Genomic DNA, 17,236 nt, shown 5'->3' on the forward strand with positions numbered 1-17,236 from the left:
GGTCTAAAGTAGTGTATTATGTAGGGAATAGGGTGCTTGGGTTCTGGTCTAAAGTAGGGTATTATGTAGGGAATAGGGTGCTTGGGTTCTGGTCTAAAGTAGTGTATTATGTAGGGAATAGGGTGCTTGGGTTCTTGTCTAAAGTAGTGTATTATGTAGGGAATAGGGTGCTTGGGTTCTGGTCTAAAGTAATGTACTTATAGGGTTTTAGGGCATTTTTCTAAAAAAGTGTACTAACATGGCTGATTCTGGAGACTTACCGTCCGGTAGGTTTTCTTTCCAGCCCCATTTGTGACTAACCCGGTTATGCTTTTCATCCAGCTAATTATTAGAATCAGGTGTGTTAAATTAGAGTTGGAATGAAAACCTACAGGAACAGGGTTGGTTAGCCTGGTAGTACTATATTGGGGAGATGGTGTTAGGGCTTTCTTCCAAAATGGGGTACTATTTAGAGGATAGGGTGTTAGGGCTTTGTTCTAAAATTGGGTACTATACTGTACGCGTGTCTGGATGCTGTAGTTTTCCTGAGTAGAAAATAGAAGTTGTTTTTCCAGTGATTGTACTAATAAATAAGTTGTTTTATTTAATAATTTTTAAAACATAGCAAAGTAAGTCAACCTGTCCCATTAGGACTCGGCAATGATGTGTGTGTGTGTGTTATATGTGTGTGTGTAGGTGACAGGTTTCGGTCCGTAATAGATGATGCCTGGTGGTTTGGGACCATTGAGGACCAGGAGCCCTTCCAGTCAGAGTACCCAGACAGTCTGTTCCAGTGTTACAATGTCTGGTAGGCTATAATACCCCTATGAGACTTTGTAACCTTGCATTAATCCTAAATGGGCCTGCACTGGTTTCTCTGTGACTGAAATGGTATTCATAACATGTTGTGTTCTTGTGTAGCTGGGATAATGGAGACACGGAGAAGATGAGTCCTTGGGATATGGAGCCAATCCCCGATGATGGTAGGATGCACAGATGTTCATTAAATCCTTATCCAACATATCTATCAATGAGTTGTTTTCCTCCAGTAGTTTATCCAGGGGAGAGTGGATTTTCACACCTTTCTCTCCCCCTCCTCCTCCCCTCCCTCTCTCCATCCCTCCTCTCTCTCCCATCCTCCCCCAGTAGTGTTTCCAGAGGAGTTGGGTCAGAGTGTCCCACTGACCGAGGAAGAGCAGAGGGAGCTACTGTACGTTCCTCTGGAGGGGGAGTGGGGCACTGCAACGAGGAACCACGAGTGTCTACGCATAATCAACGCCATCGACCAGCTCACCATGCTGGGTAACTACCAGCTCATCAGCACCTGTCATCATTATCTATTGGCTAACTCCTAATTAGGTCCTCACTATAATCACAGTATATCTGGAGTAATCACATGCAAAAATCACATAATATATCTGGAGACATCACATGCAAAAATCACATAATATATCTGGAGACATCACATGCTAAAATCACATAATATATCTGGAGACATCACATGCTAAAATCACATAATATGTCTGGAGACATCACATGCTAAAATCACATAATATGTCTGGAGACATCACATGCAAAAATCACATAATATGTCTGGAGACATCACATGCTAAAATCACATAATATATCTGGAGACATCACATGCTAAAATCACATAATATATCTGGAGACATCACATGCTAAAATCACATAATATGTCTGGAGACATCACATGCTAAAATCACATAATATGTCTGGAGACATCACATGCTAAAATCACATAATGTCTGGAGACATCACATGCTAAAATCACATAATATGTCTGGAGACATCACATACTATAATCACATAATATATCTGGACACAGTATACCTGGAGATATAGCCACCATGGTTACATTCAGCAGGACTGAGATTTGTCATGTTCAGACCAACATGCCACTTTACATTTACTGTTTAAATCCCATTGAATCTATTCACTGCATTTCTGTGGGCAACTGAATCTGTCCCTGACAGCATACAGCTGGGACTGACCCCACGGAACATTAACACACACACTCTCCCTACCCACAGAACATTAACACACACACTCTCCCTACCCACAGAACATTAACACACACACTCTCCCTACCCACAGAACATTAACACACACACTCTCCCTACCCACGGAACATTAACACACACACTCTCCCTACCCACAGAACATTAACACACACACTCTCCCTACCCACAGAACATTAACACACACACTCTCCCTACCCACGGAACATTAACACACACACTCTCCCTACCCACGGAACATTAACACACACACTCTCCCTACCCACAGAACATTAACACACACACTCTCCCTACCCACAGAACATTAACACACACACTCTCCCTACCCACGGAACATTAACACACACACTCTCCCTACCCACGGAACATTAACACACACACTCTCCCTACCCACGGAACATTAACACACACACTCTCCCTACCCACGGAACATTAACACACACACTCTCCCTACCCACGGAACATTAACACACACACTCTCCCTACCCACGGAGCACTTCTTCTTACCCTGTCTCTCTTCCTATCCCTTCTCTCTCTTCTTACCCTTTCTTTTCCTTCTCACTCACTCTCTCACTCTTTCTCTCTTCCTACCTTCTTTCTCCAGATGTAGCAGTACCATTTGCCCTTCCGGTTGATCTCAATGCTTATCCAACGTACTGTACAGTGGTGGCCTACCTCACCGACCTCAGCACCATCCGGACCCGGCTGGAGAACCGCTTCTACCGGTACGTCATGAGTACAGTGTGCATGTGTGACAGAGTCAGAGACCAGTGTGTGTTTACCAGGTGTGTGACATTGTCCAGTGTGTGTTTACCAGTTGTGTGTCAGAGACCAGTGTGTGTTTACCAGGTGTGTGACATTGTCCAGTGTGTGTTTACCAGTTGTGTGTCAGAGACCAGTGTGTGTTTACCAGGTGTGTGACATTGTCCAGTGTGTGTTTACCAGTTGTGTGTCAGAGACCAGTGTGTGTTTACCAGGTGTGTGACAGAGTCAGAGACCAGTGTGTGTTTACCAGTTGTGTGTCAGAGACCAGTGTGTGTTTACCAGTTGTGTGTCAGAGACCAGTGTGTGTTTACCAGGTGTGTGTCTGAGACCAGTGTGTGTTTACCAGTTGTGTGTCAGAGACCAGTGTGTGTTTACCAGGTGTGTGACATTGTCCAGTGTGTGTTTACCAGTTGTGTGTCAGAGACCAGTGTGTGTTTACCAGTTGTGTGTCAGAGACCAGTGTGTGTTTACCAGTTGTGTGTCAGAGACCAGTGTGTGTTTACCAGGTGTGTGACAGAGTCAGAGACCAGTGTGTGTTTACCAGTTTTGTGTCAGAGACCAGTGTGTGTTTACCAGTTGTGTGTCAGAGACCAGTGTGTGTTTACCAGGTGTGTGTCTGAGACCAGTGTGTGTTTACCAGTTGTGTGTCAGAGACCAGTGTGTGTTTACCAGTTGTGTGTCAGAGACCAGTGTGTGTTTACCAGGTGTGTGACAGAGTCAGAGACCAGTGTGTGTTTACCAGTTGTGTGTCAGAGACCAGTGTGTGTCAGAGACCAGTGTGTGTCAGAGACCAGTGTGTGTCAGAGACCAGTGTGTGTCAGAGACCAGTGTGTGTTTACCAGGTGTGTGTCTGAGACCAGTGTGTGTTTACCAGGGTAGTTGTCACTGCTCCTTTCCCCAGGCGGATGTCTTCGTTGATGTGGGAGGTTCGATATATTGAGCACAACGCACAAACCTTTAATGAAACAGGAGCCTTCATTGTTAAAACTGCCAAGTTCGTCTCCGATCTTATGCTGACCTTCATCAAGTAAGGCCACCTTGTTACTGTTTGTAAACCACTACTGACCTTTAAGTAAACATATATCACTATATAAACCTCTACTGACCTTTAAGCAAACCTATATCACTATATCAAAATGTATTTTACTTATCTAGTCAGATGAACTAGAATGAACTATAAACCTACCAACATGCAGATACAAGTACAGAATATTTGTTTGTTCATCTCAGGTGAAAAGGGGTTTATTTCTCCAATGTTGTGTTGGGTGTCACTTTTGATCTGCTTTATTAAATTACATTCATTTGATTGACCTCCCCCTCTATCATTCAATTCATATTGGTTTGTTAACATGGAAAATTAACACCTCTCATCCCCTCTCTACCTCTCATCCCCTCTCTACCTCTCATCCCCTCTCTACCTCTCATCCCCTCTCTACCTCACCTCCCCTCTCTACCTCACCTCCCCTCTCTACCTCACCTCCCCTCTCTACCTCACCTCCCCTCTCTACCTCACATCCCCACTCTACCTCACATCCCCTCTCTACCTCACATCCCCACTCTACCTCACATCCCCACTCTACCTCACATCCCCACTCTACCTCTCATCCTCTCTCTTTCTGTTGCTCCTCCCATGAATCTCTTTCCATCTTCTTCTCCCATCACGTTCTCTTGCTCGCATTCTGTCTCTTTTTGTCTCCATTTTTGTCTTTCCCTGTCTTTCCCTTTCAGAGATCAGAGTCTGACTGATATCATTCCTCTCTACAATTCAATGAAGAAGACGGCTTTCTCCGACACAGAGGATGAGGTGTGTGTGTTTAGCCTGGTCACTTTATATGTATGTGCCGGCAGGTTCCCAGGGTTGGTCGATGTGACCGTAACCATTTACTACTGTTTACAAATGGCAGTGATCGTTGATAGTGATGATATCACAATGTAAAAAAAAAAAAGTCTCACTATTTTTCAACTTTACTCCATCCAGCCGTGCAGTGAATGACTGACACATACAGTGGGGCAAAAAAGTATTTAGTCAGCCACCAATGGTGCAAGTTCTCCCACTTAAAAAGATGAGAGAGGCCTGTAATTTCCATCATAGGTACACATCAACTATGAGAGACAAAATGAGGAGAAATATCCAGAAAATCACATTGTAGGATTTTTAATGAATTTATTGGTCAATTATGGTGGAAAATAACAATTTGGTCAATAACAAAAGTTCATCTCAATACTTTGTTGTATACCCTTTGTTGGCAATACCCTTTGTTGGTCAAACGTTTTCTGTAAGTCTTCACAAGGTTTTCACACACTGTTGCTGGTATTTTGGCCCATTCCTCCATGCAGATCTCCTCTAGAGCATTGATGTTTTGGGGCTGTCGCTGGGCAACACGGACTTTCAACTCCCTCCAAAGATTTTCTGTGGTGTTGAGATCTGGTGACTGGCTAGGCCACTCCAGGACCTTGAAATGCTTCTTACGAAGCCACTCCTTCGTTGCCCGGGCAGTGTGTTTGGGATCATTGTCATGCTGAAAGACCCAGCCAAGTTTCATCTTCAATGCGCTTGCTGATGGAAGGAGGTTTTCACTCAAAATCTCACAATACATGGCCCCATTCATTCTTTCCTTTACACGGATCAGTTGTCATGGTCCCTTTGCAGAAAAACAGCCCCAAAGCATGATGTTTCCACCCCCATGCTTCACAGTAGGTATGGTGTTCTTTGGATGCAACTCAGCATTCTTTCTCCTCCATACACAACGAGGTGAGTTTTTAACAAAAAGTTATATTTTGGTTTCATCTGACCATATGACATTCTCCCAATCCTCTTCTGGACCATCCAAATGCTCTCTAGCAAACCTCAGACGGGCCTGGACATGTACTGGCTTAAGCAGGGGCACACGTCTGGCACTGCAGGATTTGAGTCCCTGGCGGCGTGGTGTGTTACTGATGGTAGCCTTTGTTACTTTGGTCCCAGCTCTCTGCAGGTCATTCACTAAGTCCCCCTGTGTGGTTCTGGGATTTTTGTTCATTGTTCTTGTGATCGTTTTGACCCCACAGGGTGAGATCGTGCGTGGAGCCCCGGATCGAGGGAGATTATCAGTGATCTTGTATGTCTTCCATTTTCTTATAATTGCTCCCACAGTTGATTTCTTCACACCAAGCTGCTTACCTATTGCAGATTCAGTCTTCCCAGCCTGGTGCAGGTCTACAATTTTGTTTCTAGTGTCCTTTGACAGCCCTTTGGTCTTGGCCATAGTGGAGTTTGGAGTGTGACTGTCTGAGGTTGTGGACAGGTGTCTTTTATACTGATAACAAGTTCAAACAGGTGCCATTAATACAGGTAACGAGTTGAGGACAGAGGTGCCTCTTAAAAAAGAAGTTACAGGTCTGAGAGAGACAGAAATCTTGCTTGTTTATAGGTAACCAAATACTTATTTTACCGAGGAATTTACCTTTAAATTAATAAGAAATCCTACAATGTGATTTTCAGGATTTTTTTTCCTCATTTTTTATCTCGTAGTTGAATTGTACCTATGATGAAAATTACAGGCCTCTCTCATCTTTTTAAGTGGGAGAACTTGCACAATTGGTGGCTGACTAAATACTTTTTTGCCCCACTGTATTTGCCAGAGCTAACAGGTTCAACTCACCTTTGGTAGCTAGACTGCTGCCCTGATGCCAGGGAATCGTTTAGGTTGCAGTGAGAGTAGAGAGCAACAAGCAGTGCGAAAGGTCAAATAGTTAACATAAGTGTTGTTTTTCCTCTCTCTCCTTCCACGATCAACCATCCAATTGATCTGTGGGCCTAATGGAGTTCCATTTCAAAAGGTTGTTGGTTGCAAAGTATTAATGAAGGGGAGAACAATCGGCCGCAAGCGGAAACAATCCAGAGTATTGTCGGGGTTGTCTCTCAAATTTGTTTAGAGTAGCTCACAATCTAATCAGGCAAATCCACTAACTATTTGGCCATTTATACAGCTCAAATCCCCCCTTCATGAATAATAAGACATTTAGAAAATAAGAAGGAGATTATGCCATTGTTTCTCTAAGCTGTTTGGACAGGTCTACGGGACGGTGGGTCCGACCAGACATCGCCTAACCCTGACTGGACTGTGAGTTGTGATCATGTGGTGTTTCTGTTCGGTTGTAGGACGACGAAGAGGAGGATGAAGACACTGACGCCCCTGGAACGTCCACACGGAACAAGAAGGTAACAACCGCCCACACACACACACACACACACACAAACACACACAACGCGGCGTCATGGTGCTGAGATCATTCTGTGTGTGTTAGGGTCGGGCTGGTCTTCAGCGACAACAGCAGCAGCATGGTTCTGTGAGACGAGGTCGGCCGCGGTCCTTTGACCCCCAGGCCTGGAGGGGGCGCTGTAGAGATCTACTGGACCTGCTTTTTCAGTGTGAGGACTCTGAACCTTTCAGAGAACCTGTTGACCTGGAACAGTACCCAGTAAGTACATGTCTCACCTATACCTGTCTGTCTGATTCTCACTTAGACTTTACCCGTCTGTCTGTTCTCACCTACACTTACATGTCTGTCTGACTGTGTTTTCTGGAAACTGTCTGTCTGTCCCTCAGGACTATCTGGACATTGTGGATACTCCCATGGATTTTGGGACTGTGCGGAGCCTCCTCAGCAGGGGGGAGTACACATCTCCTCTGGAGCTCTGCCAGGATGTACGACTCATTTTCAGCAACTCTAAAGCCTACACACCCAGCAAGAAGTCCCGGGTGAGACACACGGCTGACAACCTGTGTATACACTGTCTGTTCATGTTTATAACATGTTAACGAACGCCTAATCATGTTCACAGCATGTTAATTTACTCCAAGTTATTTTTATAACCCATGTATAACCTCCTATTCCTGTGCAGATCTACAGCATGAGTCTGCGTCTGTCTGCGTTGTTTGAGGAACACGTCAGCTCCATCCTAGCGGACTACAAGGCCATCCACGGGCAGACGGACAGACAGACCAGACACAGGACGGACAGACAAACAAGGCACAGGCCAGAGAGACAGACGGACAGACAGACACGAAATGGAGCGGATAGACAGACACGTCACGCAATAAAGAGGAGGAAAAGGAGGAGGAGTGACTCGGCCTCTAGCAGCGCAGCCTCAAGGTACCTGATTGGTTATCCTGACCTCGCATTTGACCGTGTGTGGTTAATGTAACCAAGCGTCAATGTTTTGAAGCTTTGTGATAGGTTAAAATGATCAAGGATAACAGTGTTGGAGCCTGGTGATTGGTCAATGTGACCTAGCATCAGTGTTGGAGTCCTGTGATTGGGTAACATGACCTAGCATCATGTTGGTGTCTTGTGATTGATTTAATGTGAACTAGCATCATGTTGAAGCCTAGTGATTGGTTTAACATGACCTAGCATCATAATGGAGCTTTGTGATTGGTTGTGTGGCCTAGGATCAAAGTTTAGCAGGTCCCTATGTAGCTCAGTCAGTAAAGCTTAACACTTACATCATCAGAGTTGAGTGTTTGATTGCCACAGGAAGCCAGCATGAAAAAGTATAAAAGCTATGCACATACTACAATCTCTCTGGATACAATAGTAGAATATGAGCCTGTGGTAGAATATGTCCCAGGGCCTGTGGTAGAATATGTCCAGGGGCCTGTGGTTGATGCTGTTCAGGGGCCTGTGGTTGATGCTGTTCAGGGGCCTGTGGTTGATGCTGTTCAGGGGCCTGTGGTTGATGCTGTTCAGGGGCCTGTGGTTGATGCTGTTCAGGGGCCTGTGGTAGAATATGTCCAGGGGCCTGTGGTTGATGCTGTCCAGGGGCCTGTGGTAGAATATGTCCAGGGGCCTGTGGTTGCAGTCTTTATGTATTGCCTGTCAGGTCGTACATCAGTCTCGGGTCTTCAACAGTCTTTTGGACTTGCCTCTGACACCACCTGAGATAGAGGTTTGGACGGCCAGGAACACTCCTCTCTGTCATGTCTTGCAATCTGATGCCTTGCAGTTGCCATACCAATCTGTGATGTAGCCAGTTAGTATGCTCTCAGTGGAACTATGAAACTGTTTTTGAGGTCCCGGGGGACTATGCCAAAGTCTTCTACTGTTATCTAGCATCTGAGAACCAAAACCTTGTGATTAATGTCCTGTCTCCGCCCCCCCCTGCAGCCCTGAGAGGAAGAGGCGTGTGTCATCAAGGGGTGTGTCCAGACCAGACTCCTCAGCCCCACCCGTGACAGCTCCGGCAGTGCCGTCGCGTCCCCCCTCCCTGAGACAGAACCTCACCCCCAGACAGCCACTCCCCCTTGTCAACGGGAGGGTGGAGCTACAGGCGCCCGGACGGACACGCAGTGCCAGAGTGACACACACGCCGTCAGGAAACACACACAGCCCAGCGGGTGAGGGGCGCTCACATATACACTGGGGGGGTGACAAACCCACAGTTTTCATTGAAGTTTCATTAAAAGGTTAAAACGACAAAAATAATTTGGCACACGTAGCTTGACATCTTCCTCCAGTCACAATGGCATCAAACAGATTTTTACTTGGCACATTTGCATTGGAGCATCCATGTTGCACTCATCAGGATATCACATATCTGGCTAGTCAGTTGAAAATGGAATTAAAATGACAGAACCTGCAGTTAAAATGAGAAGGATATGCTACACCACCAAACAGGCACAGTAGGCTTGCGATTTATATAATTATTTGAATCGAGTTGGAACGTAGGGAGCATCAGATGTTGTCTTCTCAATTAGACTGGGTTAGCAAGCGTAGGCTAGCATCAGCTAGCACTCTTAAACTACTCTCAGTTTGATGGAGTCAATAAAACTTTTTTAAATAATCATAATATATTTATATAATATATATATATATATATATATATATATATATATATATAAAAGCATTGTATTAGTTTAGCGGAGTAGTTGCTGTCTCCCCTGCTTCAGTGCAGTTGTTGAAGATTTTCGGTTTTGGCAAATTTGGATTGTCGTTACGTAAAGGATCTCATGTTCATTTAAACGTTAATATGTTTAGATGGTCCCCCCCCCAATAACCACACCCTCAGCGGACAGATAAAGATATCTTTAACTCTCGCTCTCTCTTTCTCTCTCTGTCCATCTCACTCTCTCCCTTCTTCCCTCAGTAGAGTCATCTTCCCGATCGTTGCAAGGTCATAGTTCTGCTTCTTCTCCCGGTGTTCCGGAGCGTTCTAGACTGTCCCTGTTACCGGATGGAGGCGGAGGGAGCATGAGACGAAAACTACGGACCCCAGTTCGACACGCACCCAGTACGACATTGCTCTGATTAACTGGTCGATTGATTAACTGAATGGCTGAATAATTCATTCAATCAATCAATCAATCAAATGTATTTATAAAGCCCTTTTTACCACAGCAGTTGTCACAGAAACACCCGGCCTTGAACCCCAAGGAGCAAACAAAAGTAGTGTTGAATTTCAGTGGCTAGGAAAAACTCCCTAAGCAGGCTGAAATTTAGGAAGAAACCTAGAGAGGACCCAGGTTCAGAGGGGTGACCAGTCCTCTTCTGGCTGTGCCGGGTGAGATATTAAGAGTCCAATTGGAATAATTGATAAATGCATGTAGGCTAAATCCAGAGTCTATTTAAATTTAGACTAGGTCAAAAGTATGACCAGGTGGACAAGGACAGGGACAGCAATGGGCCCCACAAACCAGGTACTCCGCAGGTGTGGACCAGGACCTCATGTCCTCCTAAAGTTTAAAACGGGAGGAGTCTGGGAAAATTCAGAAAATGCATCCATCATATCAACAACGATTTATAGTGGAGAAGGAGAACTTAGTGGGGAAGGAGAACTGACCCAATCCCCCAGCACAATAGTATAGCAGCATAAGACCTCGGAACTGAGACAGTTGGGGTCCGGCGACCCTGTGGCCCTACCTGGGGGAGGCCCCGGACAGGGCCCAACAGGCAGGAAATCAATCCAATTCATTGTCTGATGGACTGGTTGATTGATTGATTGATTGACTAAGGCTTGTATAACACATGAACTGCTAATGCTTCAACTGAATGTTCATTTTTACACCCATTTCTTCACATTTCATCACTATTCATCTAATTTTCCTTTTCTCCCTCTCTCCCCTTTCCTGCCCCAGACTCCCCTCTAAGCCCCTCCCCCCAGGCTACAGTCCACCTGAATGGCCACAGCAGCCAGGTGACTGGAGATTTGTCCACGAGGCGGCGGGGGCGCAGGCCTAGAGCAGTGACCCCTGACCCTGTCCCTAGCCCTGCCCCCCGGGGTCGCCCACCCGGAAAAAAGAGGGGCAGGAAGTCCAAACAGGAACTAGAGGCTATTAGGAGAAGTGGTCTCCAGCGAAGCTCCACCCCAGAGGATGAGCTCGACCAATCCACGGGAGATGAGGGTGGGACTTCCTCCTCCACCCAGGAAGCAGCCATTGTGTCAGACTCTGGGGCTGGACTTCCAGTAACGCCCCGGCGACGTGGTAGGCCGAGACGGATTAGGACAGACGAAGCCCCGCCGCCTTCAAGCCCTGACCCCTCCCCTTCCCCTCTGAGGAGAAGCAGCCGGCGAATCAACGACGAGATCACTCCCCCTTCCCAGGGTCTATTCCAGTCACGACGTATGAGGGAGATGCCCCAGGACACAGAAGAAGAAGAGAAAGACCTGGGTCAGGGAGGAGAGGGGTCGGCGGGGTCAATGCGTACACGTAACCAGGGGCGACGGACGGCGTGCTATGTGGAGGAGGACTCGGAAGAGGAGCAGAGACAGCTCCTGTTTGAAGACTCCTCCCTCACCTTCGGAACCTCCTCCAAGGGACGTGTCCGCAAGCTTACAGAGAAAGCCAAGGCCAACCTCATTGGCTGGTAACCACAAAAAACAAACCACGCCTCTTTTATATTGGACCGGTAACCAAGGCAACCACATGGACAACTTCCACATAAAGAGGAGGTGGCTGGTTAGTCCAGCTGACCACACTTCAAAGCTGATAGCTCATTGGTTGGAAAGTAGGGGGGCATCGTGGGAGATGGCTGCTCTTTTTTTATCCCTGTGTGTGTGTGTGTGTGTGTGTGTGTGTGTGTGCGTGTATGCGTATGCGCTGCAACACCAAATGGGTTGTGAGTTGTGTCTTGGTTTGTCCAGAGAGAGTTAGGGAGGGAAAGAGAGCAGGCTGAAGGTTGTGTCTGTATGAAAGACTGAGTCCTCATCATTAGCAATACCTGGTGCCTTTGTGTGTGTGTGTGTGTGTGTCTGCATGTGTGTGTGTGCATGTGCACACATGCGTGTGTGTAGATTGTGTGTTTGTGTGTGTATGCATGTATTGTATGAATGTGTGTGTGTGTTGTGTGTGTGTGTTTGTCAGCATACTACCAGTGGCATCTTACAGTGTGAGGGGTGTTTGTTGATAAGAGACATTCTAGAACTCTGTTTCTGTTCTATATTTCTGTGTTATAGTCAACATATTGTTGTTCAACTAAGGTACACTGAGGTTAGCCTGGTTTCACACCTGTACATGCTATAATCACGTGTCTAGGACTGGCATGACGGTACAAAAAGACTCATAGCCAGGCTAAGGAGTGTCTCAGACCCTGTTGACCAGTTTGAAGGGGTTACCATGTCAAATATTGTTTTAATAAAATCTTTAAAATATTCAAATTTCAAAAAATCTGTATGGTGACCACAAGCAGTCCTACTGACCGTACATGATCCTGCACTTTCACACGCCTGACCCGAACCGGATCAAACCAGATCCAGACTAGCTAGAACTGGATGGAAACGGATTATACTGGACTGGAGACTAATTCTGTGTTTGTTCTGATTGTGCCTTGGATACTCACCCCTCTCTTGGATATTCCACTCTTCTCCCGTGCATACTACACCCCTAACTTGTGGATACTCCGCCCCTCCCGTGGATACTCCGCTCCTTTACTGTGGATACTCTGCCCCTCCCGTGGATACTCCGCCCCTCCCGTGGATACTCCGCCCCTCCCGTGGATACTCCGCCCCTCCCGTGGATACTCCGCCCCTCTTGCAGACACTCCGCCATTCATGTGGATACTATGCCCCTCTTGTGGGTACTCTGCCTATTCTTCTCCCATGGATACACCACTCCTCCATGGATACACCACTCCCCTCCCTCCCTGGTTGTTCTTTGTTCTGATTGGTGTCCTGGTTGACCAGGAAGAGGTGGGACCCTGTCTATCTGCTGGGTTTACCCGCAAAACCAATCAGGGCCATCCTCATTAACTTTTGTTGAAATGATTGGTCTGAAAGGGCTATAATGCTAGCTTTTCTCATATTCCAACCTGGTAGAATTGGCCACAGTTAGGCCTATACAATGATATCCTGTATCAAAATCAGGCATCTTAAACACATCCTTTGCCACTAGGCGACTGGTGGGAGATTGGTAAACCATCCAACTGCTTGGTTTGTCGTAGCATGATCCTTAATTGACAAGTTTACTGACGTCACACAAAATTGTAAAGGGTTTTTGCTAATATGACGAAGTTAGACTTGGGTGGTGGTGGCATGATCCATTAAAGCACAGCTATTGACTAAAGGAATCTAGTCCACAGTCACAGTAAATTTCGGGACGAGATTATTAATAATACAATAATATATTGCTTCTCCCGCATTCTGTTCACATCTCCCTTTCCCCCTTCCATTTATGCAGATTAGTTTGTCGTCACAATTCAAGGAATAAATATATATTCCATAAATCATGGTATTATGCTGCTATTTCAGTGTTCACTCAAAGTTCCATTGTTTTACCATGACAAATCTATGGCTTCCTTGGCTATATTGGCCGAGCAGACCAGATATGCCCAGATATTTGGATGTATAACTTGGAATAAAAATGTAAAGAGACCAGCGCATCTATTCAAAACAATAAAACTAAACTCAGTGCCAAACTCAAGGTTAATAGGCCGCATTGCATCTACTCGCAAGCCGGTCCGCAGCCAAAGTTGTATCATTTCATCGTGAGAACCACACTTTTTTGGGGGTTTTTGCACTGTATTCACAAATGTGTCTGTTCCTAAAGTCTGACAGGCGAAATGCCTGTTCAAGAATGAGTGTTTCACCTAGATCGTGGACACAATTTCAATGGGTAATCTCAGAGCTACCTATGCATTTTCATAACATATGCAGAAATAAGCTACTGTATTATAACAGGCCCATGTGCTTCTGTTGGTTAGGCTTGGCTTAGTGAATCTGGCTTTGGGCTGCAGTAATGCAGTGCACTTCTCTGTTCATATTGGATTAAACCCTAACCCGTTCATATTGGATTAAACCCTAACCCGTTCATATTGGATTAAACCCTAACCCCGTTCATATCGGATTAAACCCTAACCCGTTCATATCGGATTAAACCCTAACCCGTTCATATCGGATTAAACCCTAACCCGTTCATATCGGATTAAACCCTAACCCGTTCATATCGGATTAAACCCTAACCCCGTTCATATCGGATTAAACCCTAACCCGTTCATATCGGATTAAACCCTAACCCCGTTCATATTGGATTAAACCCTAACCCGTTCATATTGGATTAAACCCTAACCCGTTCATATTGGATTAAACCCTAACCCGTTCATATTGGATTAAACCCTAACCCGTTCATATTGGATTAAACCCTAACCCGTTCATATCGGATTAAACCCTAACCCCGTTCATATCAGATTAAACCCTAACACTTCTCTGTTCATATTGGATTAAACCCTAACCCCATTCATATCGGATTAAACCCTAATCCTTCTCTGTTCATATCGGATTAAACCCTAACCCTTTGTGAAGCAGTTCTGGATGTCCGTAATACCCGCCTATTGAGTGCTGTGTTAGACCCCTCAGCAGGCTATGAAATTAATGAACAGGGAAATGTATAGTGCGAATCTAATGAAGACTACGTGTAAACCCATTAAATTAAAATGCTATGACAGCTGCCCAGTAGCCTAAATAATGATCTGCATTGATAGATTTCAGTAGTTTGTTCACTGACATCTCATTTTAACGGGGCCATATGTATGACTTTTGCTGTACTACTAGCATCAACAGAAACATAAATTAACAGAATACACCTGCAGTTAATTCTTTTAAGTAAATATTTCTTAATATTTTTTCCCTCCAAATTCTTCAGAGTGCCTGAGATATTTCCCATTTGAACTGTCTTGCTGGTGCGTCCAGTGCTGTCTCTAGCCTTTTGGGGGCCCTAAGCAAAATGTCAGTTGGTGCCCCCTCTCCCCTATCAATCGGGGGCTCCATAGCAGTCAGAGGCCCCCTATTGGTCTAGGGCCCTAAGCAACCACTTATGTTGCTTGTGCCTGGAGCCGGCCCTGGGTCTATCAGTTGGTATTGATGTGTAGTCTCCTCATAGCCCTGTTAGACACTTGCCGTTCAAGCCTTCCCAACCCAAACCAGTCTAGACTAGTTAAAATTATTCATGTTCCATTCAGTCAGGGAAGAGGAGGAGACAAGTCGTGTTATTGTTTCAATTCTTGTAAATATTTGGGGCAGCACTGTACCCAGTGTCCCTATAAAGGTTTGCTCAACCTTAAACTGTTTTAATTTTTACACAGAGCACTGAGGAACGTTGCCAGTTAAATGTGCTCCGGCAAGCCAGTTTGCATTGACGCTGACCTGATATAGCAACGCGTTGTGAGCTCGTCCATCTCTGAAAAGCAATCAGGCAAATGCATCTACGTTTGTGATCAGGCTGCGATCAGGTATTGTTCGTCCAGTTCAATAGTTGTAGCCTAATGCAGGATGATGGTTGACGACAAGGCCTGTTGCCTACTGCCTACAGACACAATGGTGAAAAAGGGACCTAGCTCTGTGGACACGGTATGTTTTTGTAGGGCTCACTTCATCCCTGACATTCAGATCAGTGGCATTGTTAGACCCTGTTTGGGCGAAGCCCCGAGTGTCTTGTGTTCCCAGAATCCCCCTTGATTCATTGTTAATCATAATCTTTAAGGTGTCTAAGTAAAATGTATCAACCCACTGGGTTTTCTGGTAACTGAGAACCTCATGCTGTGTGATCATCATACATCTAATGAACATGACGTCAGACTTCCAGTGTGGATGCTGTAGTGAGAGTGGAATCTCCTACACACAGATTATTTTAATAAATGAGTGAGTTACCAGATATAATATTATTTGCTCAGCTTGTCGTCGTTAGCATCCTGGCCAACTCTACAAGGTTGGCTGAGGAGAAGGCTGCCAGCTAGCGATTTCAGACCAATCTTTTAAACGTACAGCGCCGGCAGTTCTGAAGCAGAGAAAGAGCCGGGTGACTCAAAACACATCGGTTCTAGGCGACAGAAAAACTGGGCCAGAATCAATAGACCAACATGACTCTGATACGTCTCTCTGTCCCTCACACACACACACACACTTTTCCTTCTTTCTGGTCGCAATTTTTATTGTTGTTTAATTTTTACAAAGATTTATTTTTATGCCAAATCAATCCTGTGGCACTGAGAACCAGATCACTTGTTACCTCTTTCTGTCCACACACACACACACACCTGTCCCCTCTCCTCGGCTGTGATCTGATATTCTGACTGCTGTAGTATCTGATGTGTGTACCGTGTCCGAGCTGACCTGGGGTGACCGTTGGCAATGGGGTTGGCAGTGGGTTAATAGGTGAGAGGTCACAGTGGGTGTGTAGCGGCTCCATGTGAGCTGCGCCCTAAGGCTGTGGGGGGAGGTTTCGGGGAGGGGGGGGGTCCTCACTCCATCACACATGGACAAGGGGGCTAGTCTTGTTTGTATACTTTTATATAAAAATGAAGAGTTACTGCAACAACAAAAAAAGATTGTAGAACGTTTGTGTAGGGGGTTCTGTTGTCCTGTTAGTAACCATGGCGATGATGAAATATTTTAAGGAAATAAATGGTTGTGTTTCCAGATCTTTGTCTGCAATCAAACACTTTCCATTCCCACAATCAAACAAAACAGTTCATCACTAAGGGCTTCATAATGTCCGGATGTGTAATGGTCTTGTGGTTTATGTTCAACAGCGCCCACTTCACTGGCCTGACACTATAAATATGACCGGTAATAACCAGACCTCATGAAACATTCTATTTCCAGTTAAGACACTGCTCAGTTAAACTTTTCCTGTAAAATGTGCAGTAACATATTGGCTGCGTGTTACTGTGACTTATTTTACATTATAAATTGTTTGCTTCAAACCCGGTGTGCTGATCGGCTGATATCCAAGTTAATATGTGACTGACATCACATCACTTTTTGCTGCTGTAGCTGCTTTGGTAAGCAGTTTATCGCAATAAGGCATCTCGGGGACTTGTGGTATATTGCAAGAGGGGTTGTGGTACTCTGCGATGCATCGTGCCGTAGAACATTAGTTGTGGTATAATACGCCACACCCCCTCGTGCCTCGTTGCTTCAATACTGTTAGAGTAGTTCAATTTTACCGTACCATTGTTTTAACTTTAATTCACAGTTTATT

The 17,236-nt window shown here is 45.4% G+C and overlaps 1 protein-coding gene across 4 annotated transcripts in view; it reads left to right on the plus strand.

Annotated features, from left to right (window-relative positions):
- phip (pleckstrin homology domain interacting protein) overlaps positions 1-15,028 on the plus strand; it is a 38,934-nt gene extending 23,906 nt beyond the window's left edge. For 2 of the 4 annotated variants that reach the window (XM_029114433.2, XM_029114435.2), the window contains exons 29-41: positions 676-787; positions 901-962; positions 1,126-1,281; positions 2,623-2,743; positions 3,685-3,810; positions 4,512-4,587; positions 6,925-6,984; positions 7,071-7,244; positions 7,373-7,525; positions 7,669-7,919; positions 8,934-9,163; positions 9,913-10,056; positions 10,901-15,028. In XM_029114433.2, the coding sequence (XP_028970266.2) occupies positions 676-787; positions 901-962; positions 1,126-1,281; positions 2,623-2,743; positions 3,685-3,810; positions 4,512-4,587; positions 6,925-6,984; positions 7,071-7,244; positions 7,373-7,525; positions 7,669-7,919; positions 8,934-9,163; positions 9,913-10,056; positions 10,901-11,634 (2,399 nt within the window). In that variant the 3' untranslated portion in view covers positions 11,635-15,028. The remainder of the gene's footprint in view (positions 1-675; positions 788-900; positions 963-1,125; positions 1,282-2,622; positions 2,744-3,684; positions 3,811-4,511; positions 4,588-6,924; positions 6,985-7,070; positions 7,245-7,372; positions 7,526-7,668; positions 7,920-8,933; positions 9,164-9,912; positions 10,057-10,900) is intronic. The other 2 variants (XM_029114434.2, XM_029114436.2) reach the window with 2 other exon arrangements.
- The last annotated feature ends 2,208 nt before the right edge of the window (positions 15,029-17,236 follow it).

This window comes from Esox lucius, chromosome 18, assembly GCF_011004845.1.
Source record: "Esox lucius isolate fEsoLuc1 chromosome 18, fEsoLuc1.pri, whole genome shotgun sequence".
NCBI lineage: Eukaryota > Metazoa > Chordata > Actinopteri > Esociformes > Esocidae > Esox > Esox lucius.